The sequence below is a fragment of the Equus quagga genome, chromosome 11 (assembly GCF_021613505.1).
Source record: "Equus quagga isolate Etosha38 chromosome 11, UCLA_HA_Equagga_1.0, whole genome shotgun sequence".
Taxonomy (NCBI): domain Eukaryota; kingdom Metazoa; phylum Chordata; class Mammalia; order Perissodactyla; family Equidae; genus Equus; species Equus quagga.
In genome coordinates, this window is record NC_060277.1 from 8,075,052 (window position 1) to 8,092,314 (window position 17,263).

The window sequence follows — 17,263 nt, forward strand, 5'->3', positions numbered from 1 at the left end:
GAACTTGCCCAAGAGCAAACAGGTAGGAAGTGGGGCTCAAGTCTAACAGTTAAGGCACATGGTGGAGCTATGCGGGTGAGCAGGAGCACCCCAACGCATGGGGAACACACCCCGCTGCAGAAATCTGCTCTACACAACTCCTGTCCAGCAAACCCGGAGGTCATTCAATCCCTATAAAAAGACAAATTACAAATGTTCACATAAGCACCATTTGGGGAAAATCAGGTGGTAAACTTCATACATAATCCCGCTTTCCAAGATTCTGCCTAGTGGTACTGGGCCTCCAAGAGATTTCCAAAAGCATGAAGCAAAACCTAGCATGAAGGCATTATGGGTCATACTGCCCTGAATTTTCACTTTGGACCATGTGTATCTTTAAGGCTGTGTTTGCGATAATGAGCAAGTGTATGCACTGAAGCTCCCCAGAATGAAATCCAGTTGTCTAGGGGAAACCCAGAGTCTATACTGGTGCTGTCTCGGGAAGGAACATTTAACAAACAGGGAATAAATTCTGATAGAAGATTTTTTCAAAAATCACATTATAAATGCTGATTGTATAAATGAGACTAGGAAAAAAATCCACTTCCTTCGATAATGTGTTAATCATTTATAAATCATCAGTTGATATGATGAAAGATTTACATAGAGTTAAGCCTAAAGTTTTCATAGGATGTTTAGCTGCATATTCAAGTAAGGATTAATTGGTTTAGGGAATTTGTAAGTTCTGCTTATTATAAGTTTTAAGGAAAGACTAAAACAACATTTAATGATCATTTTTCATATAATTTTAAGGGTTAACCATAATTTTGCAAGAAACATCATAATAATGAGTAATAATCACAAATTTGATTTTTGTCATGCTGGTTTAAGCAGTGAAATAGCAAATAAGATACCTTTCCTTTATTTCAAGTGAAGCGATTACCTCAGAAAAGATTTGAGATTTTAGGCAACTCATAAATCTTTAATAGCTCAATGCCTCAGAAAATTGACTCTGGATAATTTTAATTATAACTTCAAAATATATTATTTACAATTTGCTACCGCCTTATAATTTCTTTGATCCATAGCCTTTTCCATAGTTTTCAGAGGCTCTGGATATAATTTTCTTAAAACCCACTTATAATGGTATTAGAAGGTTTAATCTAGAGATTCACTAACTGGACGATTCTATTTTTCTAAAGCGTACAATTTCCAGATTTGAGGTTATTTGTTAGCACCTCCTTCCAGAGCTTCCAGCTTTTACTCCAGGTGTCGTGAGGCTCTGCCAGTTCTAATGAGTAAAGTTCAGGGAGATCTTGGAACAGCAGGCACAACAGTGAAAACACAGAGAAGGGATGACTAGATATCACAAGAGTAGAAGATTGTTAATCCACGGGAATGACTCATGCTAAATTCAATATTCAAACTAAGTACAAATATATGGTAAACAGTGGCATCATATAACAAAAACTGAAATAAAAATTAGAAGCATATTTAGAGAAGACTCTGAGGCCTTGGAAGAAACAGTAAATATTTTTCTTATTAAGTTGGTAAATCTCCCAATTTAACAGCCTAGTAGACAAACTTCCTAAAATGGAACAAGCACAATGAAGACGGTGATTCATTTGTTGTTATAAGTGCTCTGTAAGTAATCATTTCTGAAAATACATCCCAGGCCCACCATGGGCGAGGGACAATGGGGAAGGAGCTCCTCGTCCTGCACTCAGCAGGGGTCTCTAGACTAATATGTATTCCCACCCACTATTTCCACACCACACGGTCTGTGCAATTTCACTCTGGTATTGTTAATCATTTCAGCATTCAAAAAGTCTCCTTGAAACGTCCAGCTGAAGGGGCATACTGAACCATGTGGCTTAAAAATATTCTTGCAATTTAGAAGCTGTTTTTTATTAAAGGCAATAAGGAAGTAGCATGAGAAGACATTAGGTACATTTGGATTCTTCTGGAGCGCTCACTTCCTCTTTTTCCTGTATATTCTGCCTTCATTCTAAGTCATGGCAAATGCAATAGCAAAAGACTGTGTAGACTCTTGAGGATACTCATTTCCTCGAAGATTTCTCAACCCAACTGGAAGAGACATACCGAAAAGCCTTTGAACGATCACTTGATGGAGGATAAGTAAACCTTTAAACAAAATAGCGCTGGAGACAAAAATGAAGTCATCCACGGAGAAAGGTCTGACTTCCAAGGTCACATAAATCACAGCTAAAATCCACATGTTTTATGCTATACTAATCACTTTCTTTTAGGAAACATTGCAAAAGGATTTCACTTTTCTTGATTTTTGAATCTGAAATTCCATAACATTTTTTATTGACAAAATAATTATACATTTTTACTCAGTATGATCCTCATAAATCCTGTAAGTTCAAAAATTTTTTAGCCCAATCATGTCAATTTTTGTGCGTGACAATGTTCCCTGGAACAAAATTTTTTAATTTCATTTGAATTTGACTTTTCTTTTTATCAATAATGAAATTTTAAAACTTTACAAATAGTTACATTATGTATTTTCACTAATTGTGCTCAGAAATCCCCAAACATATAAAACTCAATTTTCAACCTTACTTTACTTTGTCAATGATGACTCCCTTACATAGAGACTCTTAATGATCGAGAAAGAGAATGGAATTTGGGATAGTTAAATAATTTCCTTTAATTTTTTTGAACGCACCAAAATATGTATCTGAGGAACTCAGGCTGGAACATCCTAAAATATGCTCTAACAACCTTAAAAATGTTCTTGGCGTATTTATTTCTCTTGTGGACCTGGCAGTTTCTGGTTACAAATAGAATTTCTTTATGACATTAGAATGCAAGTATTGGAAATTATGTTTCAAAGTTTCTTAAATTGATCATATCACAGATATAGTTAAAGCAAGCATAAATGATAGATAATTTTCTATTAATCTAAACAATATAAACTGCTACATTCCTTAGAAATATTTACTTTTTGGTTAGTCACTCAATTCTGTGCCAGTGCATGTCAAAATAAAAATGGTTATATCTTTTAACTGGTGATTCATCTCCCAGATTTATTTACAGAACCATTTATGGAAGAACAGAAACACATTTGTACAAGATGCCCATTACAGCATTGCTTATAATCATGAAAAGTTGGAAATAAATTAAAAGACCATCAGTTAGGAAATGATTAAATAAGTTGTAGGACACCTACTTCTCATTGAAGTCCTACATCACAGTTAAAATAAAAACAGTGTAAATCTACCAATACTGAAATGGAAAAAAAAGTCTACAACATCACAAGTAAAAAGGCAGATCATAAATACCATGTAAAGGATAACTCCATCTATGAAAAAATACAAGATTACACTATATACTTTTATACGTGTTTTCAGAGATGCACTGCGAATGATATCTAGAAGCATACAGACTAAATTGCTAATAGCGTTAGCAGCGGAGAGAAAAAGGGGAGAAGGCCGTACGCTCTCCTTCATCTTGGCCTACTGACCAGAGTGAAATTCTCCTCATATAATTATTTTATATAATTTTGTACTATTTATTTTTAAATTGGCATTTAAAAGTATTAAAATAAAACTTTAAGTATGCTATATGACTTTTTTCCCTCTTACGAATTTTCAGACTAGGTCCCTCTCTCCTACACGTCACCCATGAGGAGAAACTGCCCATCAACACCACCAATGGTCCTGGCTTCACTTCTCCCGTTCTTGAGGAAAGTACTTCAAAACAATAACACGTTTTTCATAGCCTTCAGAAATTTCCCATCAGCTTTTGATTTTTAGAGAGATTCTGACTCTATATACTCTTGGCATACATTCCAGTCTATTAAAGTTTTCTCAACGATAGAATCAGAGTAATTAAGAATAGATTTATAACAGATGAAATTTCAACTTTAAATGCCATGAAATTGGTCTGTAGATAAGCTGCTTGTCTTTTTAATTGAACTGAAATAACTTGGTACAGCTTGTACATTAATTGGATGCATGCCTTTCACCTATGGCACTACGTGTGGATGTTGTGCATTTGTAGATTGCTTTAGAATCTACAAGGGTACGCACGCAGTATTTTATTTGGTATCACAACAAAGCTAGAGGGTACAGGGAAGAGGAATATTAAACCAATTTACAGATAAGAAAATTGAGCTTCTAGGAAGGTATATCCCAAAACAAGCAAACACTAGGAGGTTACAGATACTGTGAATGGTAGAATTGGGAATTAAACTCTTTTTATTTTTGTTGTTTACTTCAAATCCAATGCACTGTCCATTAGACCACAACCACTTCCATAAGATGAGCACTCCTTTTGAGCTTGATGCCATGGAATAGGTTAACCCATTCATTTGGCTATTTCAGGGTCATTTTCTCCATCTTAGCCTGCTGATCACAATGCGATTCTCTTCATAATCAGATACTTGGCACGGAGTCACACTGATGTTCTTTCATAGTCAAAGCGAGCAAATTTTTGTTATTGCTCCCTTTATCATTGGTCATGTCAATATTCCTTCTATATTACATGAAAGAGTTTAAAGCATCCCTTTTGTAGAATCCACATTCTAGTACAACTTCATAGGTAGGTTGAGGGTAAGTTCCTGACAGTGGCTAAGCACACAGGCTGTAGCATAATATCAGCCTGTGCCCAAATCCTGGCTCTGCCGTTTATTAGCTGTATAATCTTGGGCAATGTAATACTGCCCATCAGTTTCCTCACTCATAAAATGGGAACAATGATAGTGTCCACTGCATGGGGTTATTGTGAAAGTCTGATGAGTTAAGAGATGCAAAGCGCTTAGAATGGTATCTGGCATATGGCAAGTAATCAATAAACGTTAGCTATTATTACTCAAAATGTATGTTGGGGAAAATACATTGGTTCTAACCACAAGCCACCTGAAAATGCACTCCTGTGTGGCAGTGGACTGGCTCTCCATTTGGCTGGAGTACATTCTCCATGTTAATCACACAGAAGACTATCCAGCAAGAAAGAATATTGATGCTTAAATCTCTGCCAAGTGATTCAACCCTGGGGATTTCTCTGTGCATGTGACACGCGAGAGTGACATGAAGATGGACACACTACCCATCCACCCCCAGAGCTCCTTCTTGGATTAAGTTAGATTGTCATAAAATTATGAAATTGAACCATATTATTTAGTTCTTCAGAGACACATATATCATTATTGAGTGAAAATTTCAAGTTTATATTCTTGGCTTTCTTATGTGATAGAAATAAACAAGTAATATTTTCCTCTGTACTCATTATGCTTGAAAATCTTGTACTTTTTGCTATCTGAAGTCTTTTACATAAGGACTGCGTTAAAATTTTCTCTGAGAATTCATTGCCAAGAAAATGTTTGTCTTGAAAATTTGGAAGCTCTTCTTTGTCAGACAAGGAAACCGTATAAATTAACATTTTCCTTTTTTTTCCTAATTGTCTGAAAATTCTGAATCAAATTAAGAGTTCAACTGCAATAACTAATTCATTCCAGATGAGCAGTAAATGTGCATTTATCTTTAATTTTTTTGTTTAGTTAAATTTTCTCCTTTGTTGGTCAGTTTAATGTGTTCTGTTATGTTTGCCACTTTTCTTGGAAATAAGTAGAGGTATAAAAAGGGATGTCTCTTTAATAAACAATGGTAATGAATTCATTTATTTCATCACCTCTTCATTTATTTACTCACCTAGTGTTATCTAGTATTATTGAACACCAATCCTACTAAGTATTGGGGAAAGAGTGAAAAACTAGACAATCTACAAACTCTCAATTTCTTTAAGGTAGCATTAAAGCATGTGAAAGTATATTTTTAAGAAAATTATTGGGTTTTCAGAATCAATGTGTGAAATCCCATGTTATTAAAATCATTTCTCTAAAACTTTGTTAACTCATGTTCCTTTGAAAACTACCTTTTAATTTGCGAACGTAAAATGAAGCTGCTAATTTTTTAACCAAGTTACCAAAAATTGTACAACTAAATGAATGAAAAACCTTTTACATTAACTGCTTTAGTTTTACAATTATCCCAACAACCCTCAAGAGATTTTGGAACTATTCAGACTTGTCTTCAGAACATTTAATACATCTCTTTGACTAACTCAGTATTACAAAATTTTATCTCTGAAGGTGAATAATTTTTTTGGTGTGGGAGGGGAATGAATAAAAGTCATTTAGAGTCAAGACTGGTTAACAAGTCATTAGTACAAAAACAATGACATCCAAGAAGAGTTTCAAAACATTTGAACAACGTTTCATTCATGATAATGAATGTAGGATTCTTTTATCCATGAGACCACAACAGCTTGTACTTATAGCTGTTATTTCAGTATGTGAATTCTGAAGTGTTGCTTAAAAATTCAAGTTACTTTGAGCACACATATAACTTGTGCTACAGAACCTCAGAAACAAAGAGCTCTCTGATTTCCTCCATAATGTCTTTAGCCAGCTTGATTCCTTCCTTCTCTTTCCACTCAAAGAGCAATTTTTTAAAAGAAAACATTCAGTATCAGCTCTCAAAAACCTTGTACAAATCGCCAAACTGCTAATCGCATGCATAAAACATTAGGAGGTCAGGAAAAGAAGAAATCCTAAATTGCATTCTGTAACACACAGAAATAAATGCTAATAACAGCTACCATTTATTGACTCCCCACCTTGAACTGGATAATTTATATAAATCATCTCATTTAGCACGACCAAGGTCGGGAGATACGTCCTTATACTTCTCCTTTTTGAGATAAGGAAATGGAACTTCAAAGAGCTGCCCAAGGTTACGTAGCCATTGACTGCCAGACCACGATTCCAGACCAGGACTGATTTCAAAGGCCCATGCTCTCCACGACACCACCTGTTACCATTCAAAACTCTCCCTTCTGTACAGATCAGCCATTGCTGCCATGGGAAAAGCTAGGAGGAGAGAAAATAGACTGGCAGGACTTTGTATTAAACATGTTTTGCGTTTCCTCAGGAATTTTAGAAGCTGTTACACTCACTTAACCATGTCTCTTTGAAATGAATAAACAGCAGCTGAGAAAATACATTTCCTACAGAAGTATTCTATATGCATCAGACAAATTAAAAAAAAAACCTCAATTCCAGATGTTAACGTAAAATTATCCAGATGCTACAAAATGATCATCCAGATCACCAGAGGCAAAAGAAAACTGAACTGGAAATTAATTTCAAAAGAGAAATCAAAGTGGTGACACCAATTTGGTTTGGTGCTAAGTTACAGGAGACTGGTTATTTTAGAAATTACTCTGTTAAATGATGGAATAGGGTTGCAAAATTGTTTCCTGCCTTGATTAACTAGTGCATGGTCTTCAAGATAACATTCTGGGGCCCTGTAGCATTTTGCTCATGTGTTATTTTTGGATAGAAAAAGTAGAGATGTCCCAGCTACTCTAAGAGATGAGGTACAAAAAATAAAAATTATTTTCATACAAATATATTTTACTTATTAATATTCTTATGTGGATATTTACATTTGAATCCAGCATAATTGGTTACCTTTTTCTCCTTGATTTTTCCAGGAGTTTGGTGTAGTTCTAGGACATAAATGAATGACACATTCAAATGCTACAAAATTACCTCAGTGTCACAAATGTGAAAGCTGGCTGGTTCGTCAATCAAGATAGTCTACCTACATAAGTCAAGCCCCACTTTCTACTCCCAGGCAAGAATGATCTGATTTGGCTGTTGGCATAGAAAATCTTACACATACATTCAAGTGATGTCAACTGGGGAGTGGGAAAGTGCAAAAAAGAGCAAGTCGCAGTCTTCCCTCATGGAATTTAATAGCTTTTAGCAACACCTAGTAAACAGCAGCATCTTTCCACTACCTAACGATATATGAGAAGACAGCGAGAAAAGATTTCATGTTAAATGACTGCATATTAAATGGAGAGATATTTTTTAAGAGCAAATACAGAAAACACCTTTTTACCTAATCTTCATTTTGTTATCTAATTTAAAAACAAACAAACAAGCAAATAGTATTTGTATTCTTATCTCTAGAAGCATCCTTTTGTAGTTTTCCTTTGGGGAATTGTACGAGCTATGATCATTTCACTGGAACCAACAAGAATCTCGTTGAGTTTGAGTCTGGTTGTTCTTTAACCTCGCAGTCTTCCAATAGGATGATTTGTTTACTTCTGTTTCTGCAGCTGTGAGTTCTGGACAGGGTTGTAGTGACGTTATTTTTCAAAATAACCCCAAATCCTCATTCCAGACCAGAATATCAAAGTATTGTTTGGTTTGGCATATATTTTACTGATTGCTCCTGACCTAATTATTTTATATCTTTTCAACCTTGATTTTCATTTACCTTAGGTTTTACAAGTCCCTTCTTTGTTTTTACATAAGAATATCCTATTTGTCATCATTTGATCTTCTTCCAATTTTGGAGTCCAAAGTGCCTGGAGATACTGTGACTTTTACTACTTTAAAACAAACTTCAGTATCATCGGAAGTACTGACATCAGCTCCTCTCCACTTTCTGCCTTTGTTTCCTCTTTTGATAAAAGTCTCATTTGACCGAAAAATTACCTGTACTATTTTCAGAAATGAAATTTAGGCATCAACTGTGCTATTTTGCCAGGGATATAAGATAAAATGCCCTGAACTACCTCTCCTCTCTATCCTAATGCAGAGCCTTAATCAGAGCAGGGCTGAAGGTGGCCGATATCCTGGGCTGCCCTCCCTGGGGTGCCTGAAGACACTAGTGAGCCCTGGCAAATTTTAGCAGAGTCGTTCTGCAGGTAAGAGGACTGGTACAAACATATTGCATTGCTCAGGACACCATTTGCTCTCATTTTGCTACTGTCCTAATGATTTGGCTTACTGAGAACACAATTTGCAATCCTCTGTCCATGTTTAGACACTCTTTGTGTGATCACAGAGAGGCATTTTATTTATCTTTTTGCCTATATTTAACGTTGTCCATGTAAGTAGCTTCACCTTGTTAGCAAGTATCAGATGCTTAATGGAGTAGAGACTATGTCATAGCATCCAACAACACAATGTAAGTGCTGACAAAATGGGCAACTTTGCCTTTGGCTTTTCTCTCTACAGTTCTATCTTTCTAGCAGTTCTCAGATGCTTTCAGCTAGTCATTGTCTCAAGAAAAATATGTATGCTTTCCTTAGCAAGGAGCCCAGCAATAAGAGTGCACTCGTATTCTGCCAACTGGACTGCTTCCCCTATGACAGTAACCTAGAGGTCAAACACTGCCCCATGCTTTTTTGGGGAATTATTAAAAAGTTATCTCTCAATGGAAGGATTGATCAAACACTAGTAAAAAATGAGGGACTAAACCATTTCGACTCTAGAAATTGGTCCCTCATGCTAAAGAGTGAAACCCATAGCACATGAGCCTCGTCGGAAAAGAATTACAAAACAGGATACATTTTACAAACGAAGGCAAAAAACCCAAATGCTCTCATTCCTTATGCTGATAAACATCCTTATTTTTTATTTTAACAAGTGCTTAGCCATAATTACTGTACAGGAAAAGAATTCTGTTCCCCTGAAATCTGTTTCTGTGACATGTTTCTGCATGGCAGGTGTTTGGGTTTTTTTCTAAGTCAAGTTTAAAATTGAATTTTCTCATTCTGAAACTGTTTTACAGCTCAGTACAGACAGCCTCTCCACTCAATTTATTCAGATATTCAGAAGCTGAAATAATCATGGTGAGTCAAAGCAATTGCTATGAATACAACCTGTGTCCCGTCCTTCCTGCCCACATTTTCTACGTGGTAACCATGCAGTTCCCTATTCAGGTCACTGCGTTCTCTCTCCTTCTGTCCCTCTCTCCCTGTAACCAAGACTTTTCTGTGCTAGGCATGCCTTTACCACCTTGCCCAAGACTCTAAGATTTTTCCCTGATTTATTTACATAATCTCTTATCTTATCCCCCAAAAATATAATGTCTTTTATCCCTTGCACCTAAGATAGCATTTGCCACATAGGTGGTGGTCAGTATTTGTTAACAGAAAAAATAGCCAACTGTTGAGGACTACTCATTTGCTATATAAACCCACAAAATTTATTTTTAATATCAAATCATTTGGTTGTTGAACTGAGACTGTATCCCAGTCATAGTTTTGATGTCCTAGCTTTTTGGCAATGCATTTGTTTACTGGTGATTAATGCGGGAGCTCCTCTACCAAAGCTAATTCAACACTAAAGTTTATCTTGTTATAAGATGAATGGATGCAACCTAACAAATTATAAGGAAGAGCAAAATGTTTTTCATTCACTGATAAAAAGAACAAGTCTAGAGATAAGAAAGAAAGCAAAAGTAAATCATTATGATTATTTTTTTCTTCAAAATGCAATAAAGATTTTTTTCTTTAACATAATCTTCAAAAATTTGCACCAATATTTTTCCAACGAGGTAATATATCCCAAAGAGAATAATGGGTACTTGTTGTAAATTGAATGTCAAGTTTGGAAATATTTGAAATGCCTCTGAGAAGGTGGCAGCTGTCACTCCTGATACAACTAAGATCCACACATGTGATCATGCTCCATGTATAAGGGTACTCGGATGTGTTCGTATAGAAACACAGATATACACACACATGCTTTGCAGTCTATGGGCCAAAATGAATCAGTTCCCAACTTACTAGCAACTAACCAAAACTTATTACTAGCAACTTCACTTTCCATGTAGTTCCCCATGGCACCTGATGTAATGTCTGGTTGTTCATATGAAAATCCTATTTGCTATTCTACCCACCACCAAAAAATAAGAAACAAATGCAGTGACTCATTTTTAGCTTAATATTCACCATATTAGTAACACAGTGAGGAAAGACCTTCACAATATAACTAGTATAAATTATTACAGTTATAAATTATTGTTTCTGTGAAGGGACTTGAATTCTCTTTAGTGCTTTTTCTAAAATAAAGTGTGCAGGTGAGGTTATGCTGAGGACAGTCTAAATTTCTGCAAGTATTTATATTCGTCCTTTGGCATATATTAGATTAAACCACATGAAACTGCATTTTTATTGACTAAAAATAGTCAAATATTGTCAATTTCATGTAGCTCAACCTAATAGTAGGCTTGGTTTAGAAGGAACTTATCTGTTGAATAAGAAAATAAACAATTCTTATTACTGAATGAAGCTGAAGAACAAATTTACACAGGAGAATTTAATTTTCTAACTTGTAATCTTGCCAGGGCTGCCAATCTCCTTTGCAAAATGAGTATCATAGGATTTTTGCGACCCATGATTAGAATTTAAATTGCATGTCTTATGTGATTCCCAGGTAGCAGAATTCAGCAAAGTTATTCACTTACGTATTTCTGATGAAAATATTTGGCTGCAGTCAGTTGGCCACAGTGCAAAACAGTACACATCCCCAGGCTAGAAGGCTTTGCAGTAGATTTTGCTCCAGTTTTCCTTTCATAGCAGGGGACCTGGTAAAGCAGCTGCTGCTATCTGTTTAAGTTTGCTTGTAAAGTGGAATCATAGCCGTTCTACTCCTGGGTTACTTGTCTCAAGGACTTTTGAGGAGAGCTCCAGTGTTGCAATAGTTTCCCTAAGGATCAGAAGCTTATTTTAATAGCTTCAAGATCCTTTGTTGTATTTTCAAGTATACTTCTGCAATAAAGGTAATAGTACATTATCTTTCCTATGTGAGACTGATTAACTGACACGGCCTTAGGTTTTTCCCAGTAGAGATGGTGGATGGCACTTAATTATCCACCCAGTACCACACAGCCCTTGTGACCAATCGTAAATACACATTTAGAAGACGGCTGATTGGACCTGAGCGTTCAGTTTATGATGCAGAATGATTATGAGATTTGCCATCAGAAGATCTGAACTGGACCTGGACCAGGGATTAATGAACATTTACCACTATGTGAGAACAAACCAGTTATTTAATGTCCGTCTTTAAAATGAGAATGATAAATATTTTGGCTTCAACCGTCTCCAAGGCTTTGGTGAAGATCAGATGAAAGAGTGTATGACAAGTGCTTTGAAATCGATGGAGCACCATACACAAAATGGTGTTGCCAATGTTATTGATAACAATAACAGTAGCTAATCCACTAATCTTCCTTCCTATGAGATTCACATTTTAACGAAAGACTTGGTCCTCACTTCAGTGCTGTGAAAAAAATGATAAAATATCATCAAATCTAGCATGACCTGTCATTACATCATGGGATGTTTGCTTAGAATTTCATACTTGATTTTACAAACCACAAGATGAGTTTCAGTGGCCTCAAATGCTTCTAATAATATCTAGTGCGTTTAATAGTTCTTTTTTTCCCTCTTTCTGCACACAACGAATATTATTCCTGCTTCATAATTCTGTAATCTCAATATGCTTTAGAATTGGGACCCAAATAACTGACAACAATTTATAATTCCCAGTTCAGAGAACTTTAACATAGGCTTTTTCTGTGACAAATTGCAGTGAGTTTAAGTGGAACTTGGTTTAATCCAGCTTTCTTGAAATTCTTCTATAAGGTGCCAACATAATTAAATACTTGTGCACCTGTCTTCACAGTATTTATGTGGAAGAAAAGCATTATTGGATGGATAAGCTAAAGACTACATAATATTAAATTGTATTTCCTTCTTTGCTGATTTCCTTACATAATAGTGATTTTAGAACTGACCAAAAGTGGAGCACATCAAAATATAGTGTCCTTCATACAAAAAATAACCAGTCTAAAAAATGAAATCTGAAATTTATTCAGATGAAAACTGAAAAAGTTTTGAAGAAATGTCCAAAAGACTAGCAGATTAATAAATTTAAGGGTATAGGGGGCTGTCTTTTGTGACTATAAGATAGATAATGTCAATACAGTCCAGATAAGATTTTACCTAATTAATTAATTAACAGTAAAAGTAACAATTTGAAAGAATTAGCATGAGCCACAAAAAAGAAAAACACAAATATTTAAAGTTTTGATGGAACAAAGAAACGTATTCACCTGGTCCTTTGCTTAACATTTTTAATATAATTTACTTTAAGATGGGGATTACTCTATCTTTGCCAAATGTAATATTTGATATACTTATCTATTTGATATACTTATCTATAGCTTGGAGAATTAATACCTTAGAAGTCATTTAAAACCTTGGTGCTATAATCTCTCTTATCATGTGCACAAAATGGGTCCATATTTTCAAGAAATATAGTTTTACTATTGATATTAATATCCAATATTAAAGATTCCAGAAAAGGATTAGGGTATTGGAGAACTTTATTTTAAAAAGTAATTATGATATTATAATGGATCTCAAGTCCATCTAACATGGCATTGTGTCCTTTCTTTCTTAAGGAAATGGGCAAAGAATTAAAAGGTTTCTATATTCAGAGAGCTTTTGGTAGGGCAGTAAAGCTTGTGGTCAAATGCTGAAACATGCAGATGACGCTTGAGAAGTCTGGAGTTCTAAATGCACCTGGGCTACTCGATAGGGGTCTGTTGTTCATTTAAAGAGTAACCCCCTTTTATGGACTGCATGTCTGGGGCCTCCCAAAATTCATATGTTGAAACTCTAATCACAATGTGATGCTATTTGGCGACAGGACATTTGGGGATAATTAAGTCATGAGGGTGGAGCCCTCATGATGATATTACTGCCTTTATAAGAAGAGACACTAAAGAGCTTCTCTCTTTGCCTTCTCCACCATGTCTTTGCCTTCTCCACCATGTGAGGAAACCAACAACAGGGTCCTCACCAGGATCCAACCATACTGGCACCTTGATATTGGACTTCCTAGCCCCAGAACTGTAAGAAATAAATGTTTGCTGTTTAAGCCACTCAGTCTATGGGATTCTGTTATAGCAGCCAGAGCTGAGTACTATACCCATATAGAACCAATGGATTATGTCCTTAAGATGCTCCTGGTGAGAAACCTTACACGATTTGCCAATGGCCTATTTAATATGGAGTGGCCCCTGGGACCCTCCATAGACTAGAAGACTCATTCCATAACCATAGCTGGAAAGAAATTATATTCAATAGCTAATGCCATATTGGATGAAAATTAAAATAAAAAGCATTTTCTAAAATTCTTTTTATATAGTTTCTATTAGGTCTCTTGAAATGTGATTCTTATTAAAAATCAAACCAAATGTGTGTTTTAAGGATTCTTTTCTGAGTAAAACCTGAACCATCTTCCTTATGTGTTTAAAATATTTGTTCAATATTCAATCATTGCATACGGTGAAATTTTAGAGGAGCAGCTTGTCTTAGGAGTCTGGAGAGTAAAAACAACCTTAAAAAGTATTTTAACAGTTATGCTTATAAATTAATATTATCTTGAGATCTGTTAGTCAGTGGATCTTCTGTGTTGCTTCAGTTTTTTGGGATTTGACTTGGAAGAGAAACTGTAAGTTTTGGGAGAGATTTTTTAAGGAGAGCTGAAAGGGCTACTGATGGTCTAAACAGAGGGAGAGAAGATACGAGGCTCTTCCCAGGGTGGGTTACGCTTATTGTGCTCTTTACAATCACATTTCCTGTTGCCATTGTGAAAGTAATAAAAACAATTAAACATAAGATGTACAGAATGATATTCAAACAATAAAAGCACAAAGTAAGCCAAAAATAAAATGATCAAAAGTAATGTAAAATACTATAAAATATAAGCTACAATAAAATTGATGAAATTACAAGAAGTCATTTTAGAAGTCAAAGCCAGATTTTAAAAAATTTAAAAGACAAAAAAAAATTTCTGACAAGTATATAACATAATGGGAACTCATCAAATTTTAAAATAAAAATTGTGTATATATATATATATGTATATATATATATATATTTGTTGTTGTTAGTGTCATCAGGTCGATTCTGACTCCTAGCACCCCTGTGGACAGCAGAGCAGAACTCTGCCCGCTCTTTTTGCACCATCATCTCACCTTCTGGTGCTCTATCAGACAATGTTACTCACAGAGTTTTCACATTTATATATATTTTCATATTTTATATACTTATATAACCCTATTCATATGGTTTTTATATACATATATATATGACAATATGAAAGAAATTTAAATAATTTACCAGAACAAAGTTTGAGGAACAAAAAAATACATGATAAATGTAAATATGCCAAGGTAGAACTCTTAAAACCAGAAATTAAAAATCATTAAAAAAAATAAAAATCATTAAAAAGGTAAAAAATAAACAAGATAAATAAAAAGGTTAAGAATATAAGAAAGCAAGGGTGGGCCTTGTGGCTGAGTGGTTAAGTTCTCACGCTCCGCTTCAGTAGCCTGGGGTTTCATTGGTTCAGATTCTGGGCACAGACCTAGTACCACTCATCAGGCCATGCTGAGGTGGCGTCCCACATAGCACAACCAAAAGGACCTACAGCTAGAATACACAGCCATGTACTGGGGGGTTTTGGGGAGAAGAAGAAAAAAAGAGAAAGATTGGCAACAGATGTGGCAATCTTTTAAAAAAAAAGATTCATTAAAAAAAGAAAAAAGAGGGGCCGGCCCCGCGGCCAGTGGTTAAGTTCACCTGCTCCACTGCAGCGGCCCGGGGTTTCGCCAGTTTGGATCCCGGGTGCAGATATGGCACTGCACGTCAGGGCATGCTGAGGCGGCATCCCACATGCCACAACTAGAAGGACCTGCAACTAAGATATACAACTATGTATGGGGTGGGGGGTTGGGGGAGATAAAGCAGAAAAAAAAAAAAGAAGATTGGCAACAGTTGTTAGCTCAGGTGCCAATCTTTAAAAAAAAAAAAAGAAAAGAAAAGAAGAAAGTGATATTTCAAAACAACTACCATATTCAGTAAGAAGTAATTTACCCACCAAAAAAGAATAAGAGGAAAGTAAAGAATCCTTTCTTAACTTAAAACATTAAAAGACTAAATCCCAGGGGCTGGCCCAGTGGCTCAGTGGTTAAGTGCACACATTCTGCTTTCGTGGCCCGGGGTTCACTGGTTCCGATCCCGGGTGCGGACATGGCACCACTTGACAATCCATGCTATGGTAGGCGTCCCACATATATATATATATATAAAGTAGAGGAAGATGGGCACGGATGTTAGCTCAGGGCCAGTCTTCCTCAGCAAAAAGAGGAGGATGGGCAGCAGTTAGCTCAGGGCTAATCTTCCTCAAAATAAATAAATAATTTTTAAAAATAACAAAAAAAAAGACTAAATCCCAGGAAGCTAAAAACACAGGCAGCAGCCGCCTGCCTGGCGTGCGCACGCTCAGAGAGAAAGCAGGGCCTGCCAGGAGGTGGGAACTCCTGCATTTACGGTGCCCACAGATTCTCCAGAAAACCTCAGACACAGAAGAGAATTGTTGTTCCTGTGCCTTTCTAGTGCTCAGAGGACACACTGGCTTCAAATCACAGCCCCCAAAATTACTACCTATGGAAACCCGGACAAGTTATTTGACCTCTCTGTGACACATTTCCCTCGACTGCAAAATGAGACAAAACTTAGTACATGTGAGTTGATTCTCGTAAATTCTTAGAGTAGCACAGGTCACAAAACCACTGCGTAATAAATGCTCGCTATGATTACTATTATCTTCCTGGCCCCGGGCTAATCCACATCAGCACTAGAGACCCTCATCTTTTCCTTCTGGCCCTCTCAACTTCAGCAAGTTCGCGGTTTTCGCTTTGTCTATCCCTTCAGTCCTGTTTAGTCAGCCCTGCCTCCTCTAGTGTTGACCCCACAAAACAGCACGCATGGCCTTGCCACTTCCTTGTGCCCCACTCTCATTCCAGGCTAAGCCAGCTCAGTCTTCCCGCAATTAGGGTGGACTTAGACCAATGTTAACTGTTGAACTAGAGAATTTGCTCTCATATTATACAAGTTACAAAGAGGCAGTATCTTAAGTGACTTAATTTGATCCTCATTATAGTCACGTGAACTGGCTGGAGCACACATGGCATAATTTACTCGTCTGTCCAAGTGCCATGGTGAATCAGTGCCAGAGCCATATCTGAGAGCCAAATCTAGTGAACACCCAGAAGACAGCAAGCTGTGCCTTTGCGTCTCTGCACAACCCTGCCTTCCCTATCCAGCTTAACTGAAGCTTACTCTTCTGTTCCATTTTAGTAGATCCCAATAGATCCTATTCCATGACACTGAGATAACCGGGTCTTAAATAACCGGGTCCTCAAGATTCTATATTGTATGGTTTCTCCGGCCTTCATGGTTTTTCAACAACACTGCATTAATTTAACAAGGATTTACTCATACTTTATTGTTGAGGGGAGTCCATAACATTATAATATTAACAGAAAGGAGGAATACAATCTTCTTAATTTTATCTTTATTTTATTAC

General features: G+C 36.2%; 1 protein-coding gene across 5 annotated transcripts in view; it reads right to left on the reverse strand.

The window, feature by feature from the left end:
• LAMA2 (laminin subunit alpha 2) overlaps positions 1-17,263 on the reverse strand; it is a 531,319-nt gene that overhangs the window by 334,991 nt on the left and 179,065 nt on the right. The window contains exon 1 of one of the 5 annotated variants that reach the window (XM_046676888.1): positions 11,283-11,427. The exons of the other annotated variants lie outside the window; for them this stretch is intronic. Coding sequence (XP_046532844.1) covers positions 11,283-11,342 — 60 coding nt within the window. The 5' untranslated portion in view covers positions 11,343-11,427. Of the gene's footprint in view, positions 1-11,282; positions 11,428-17,263 lie in introns of those variants that run through there. 5 annotated transcript variants of the gene reach the window in all.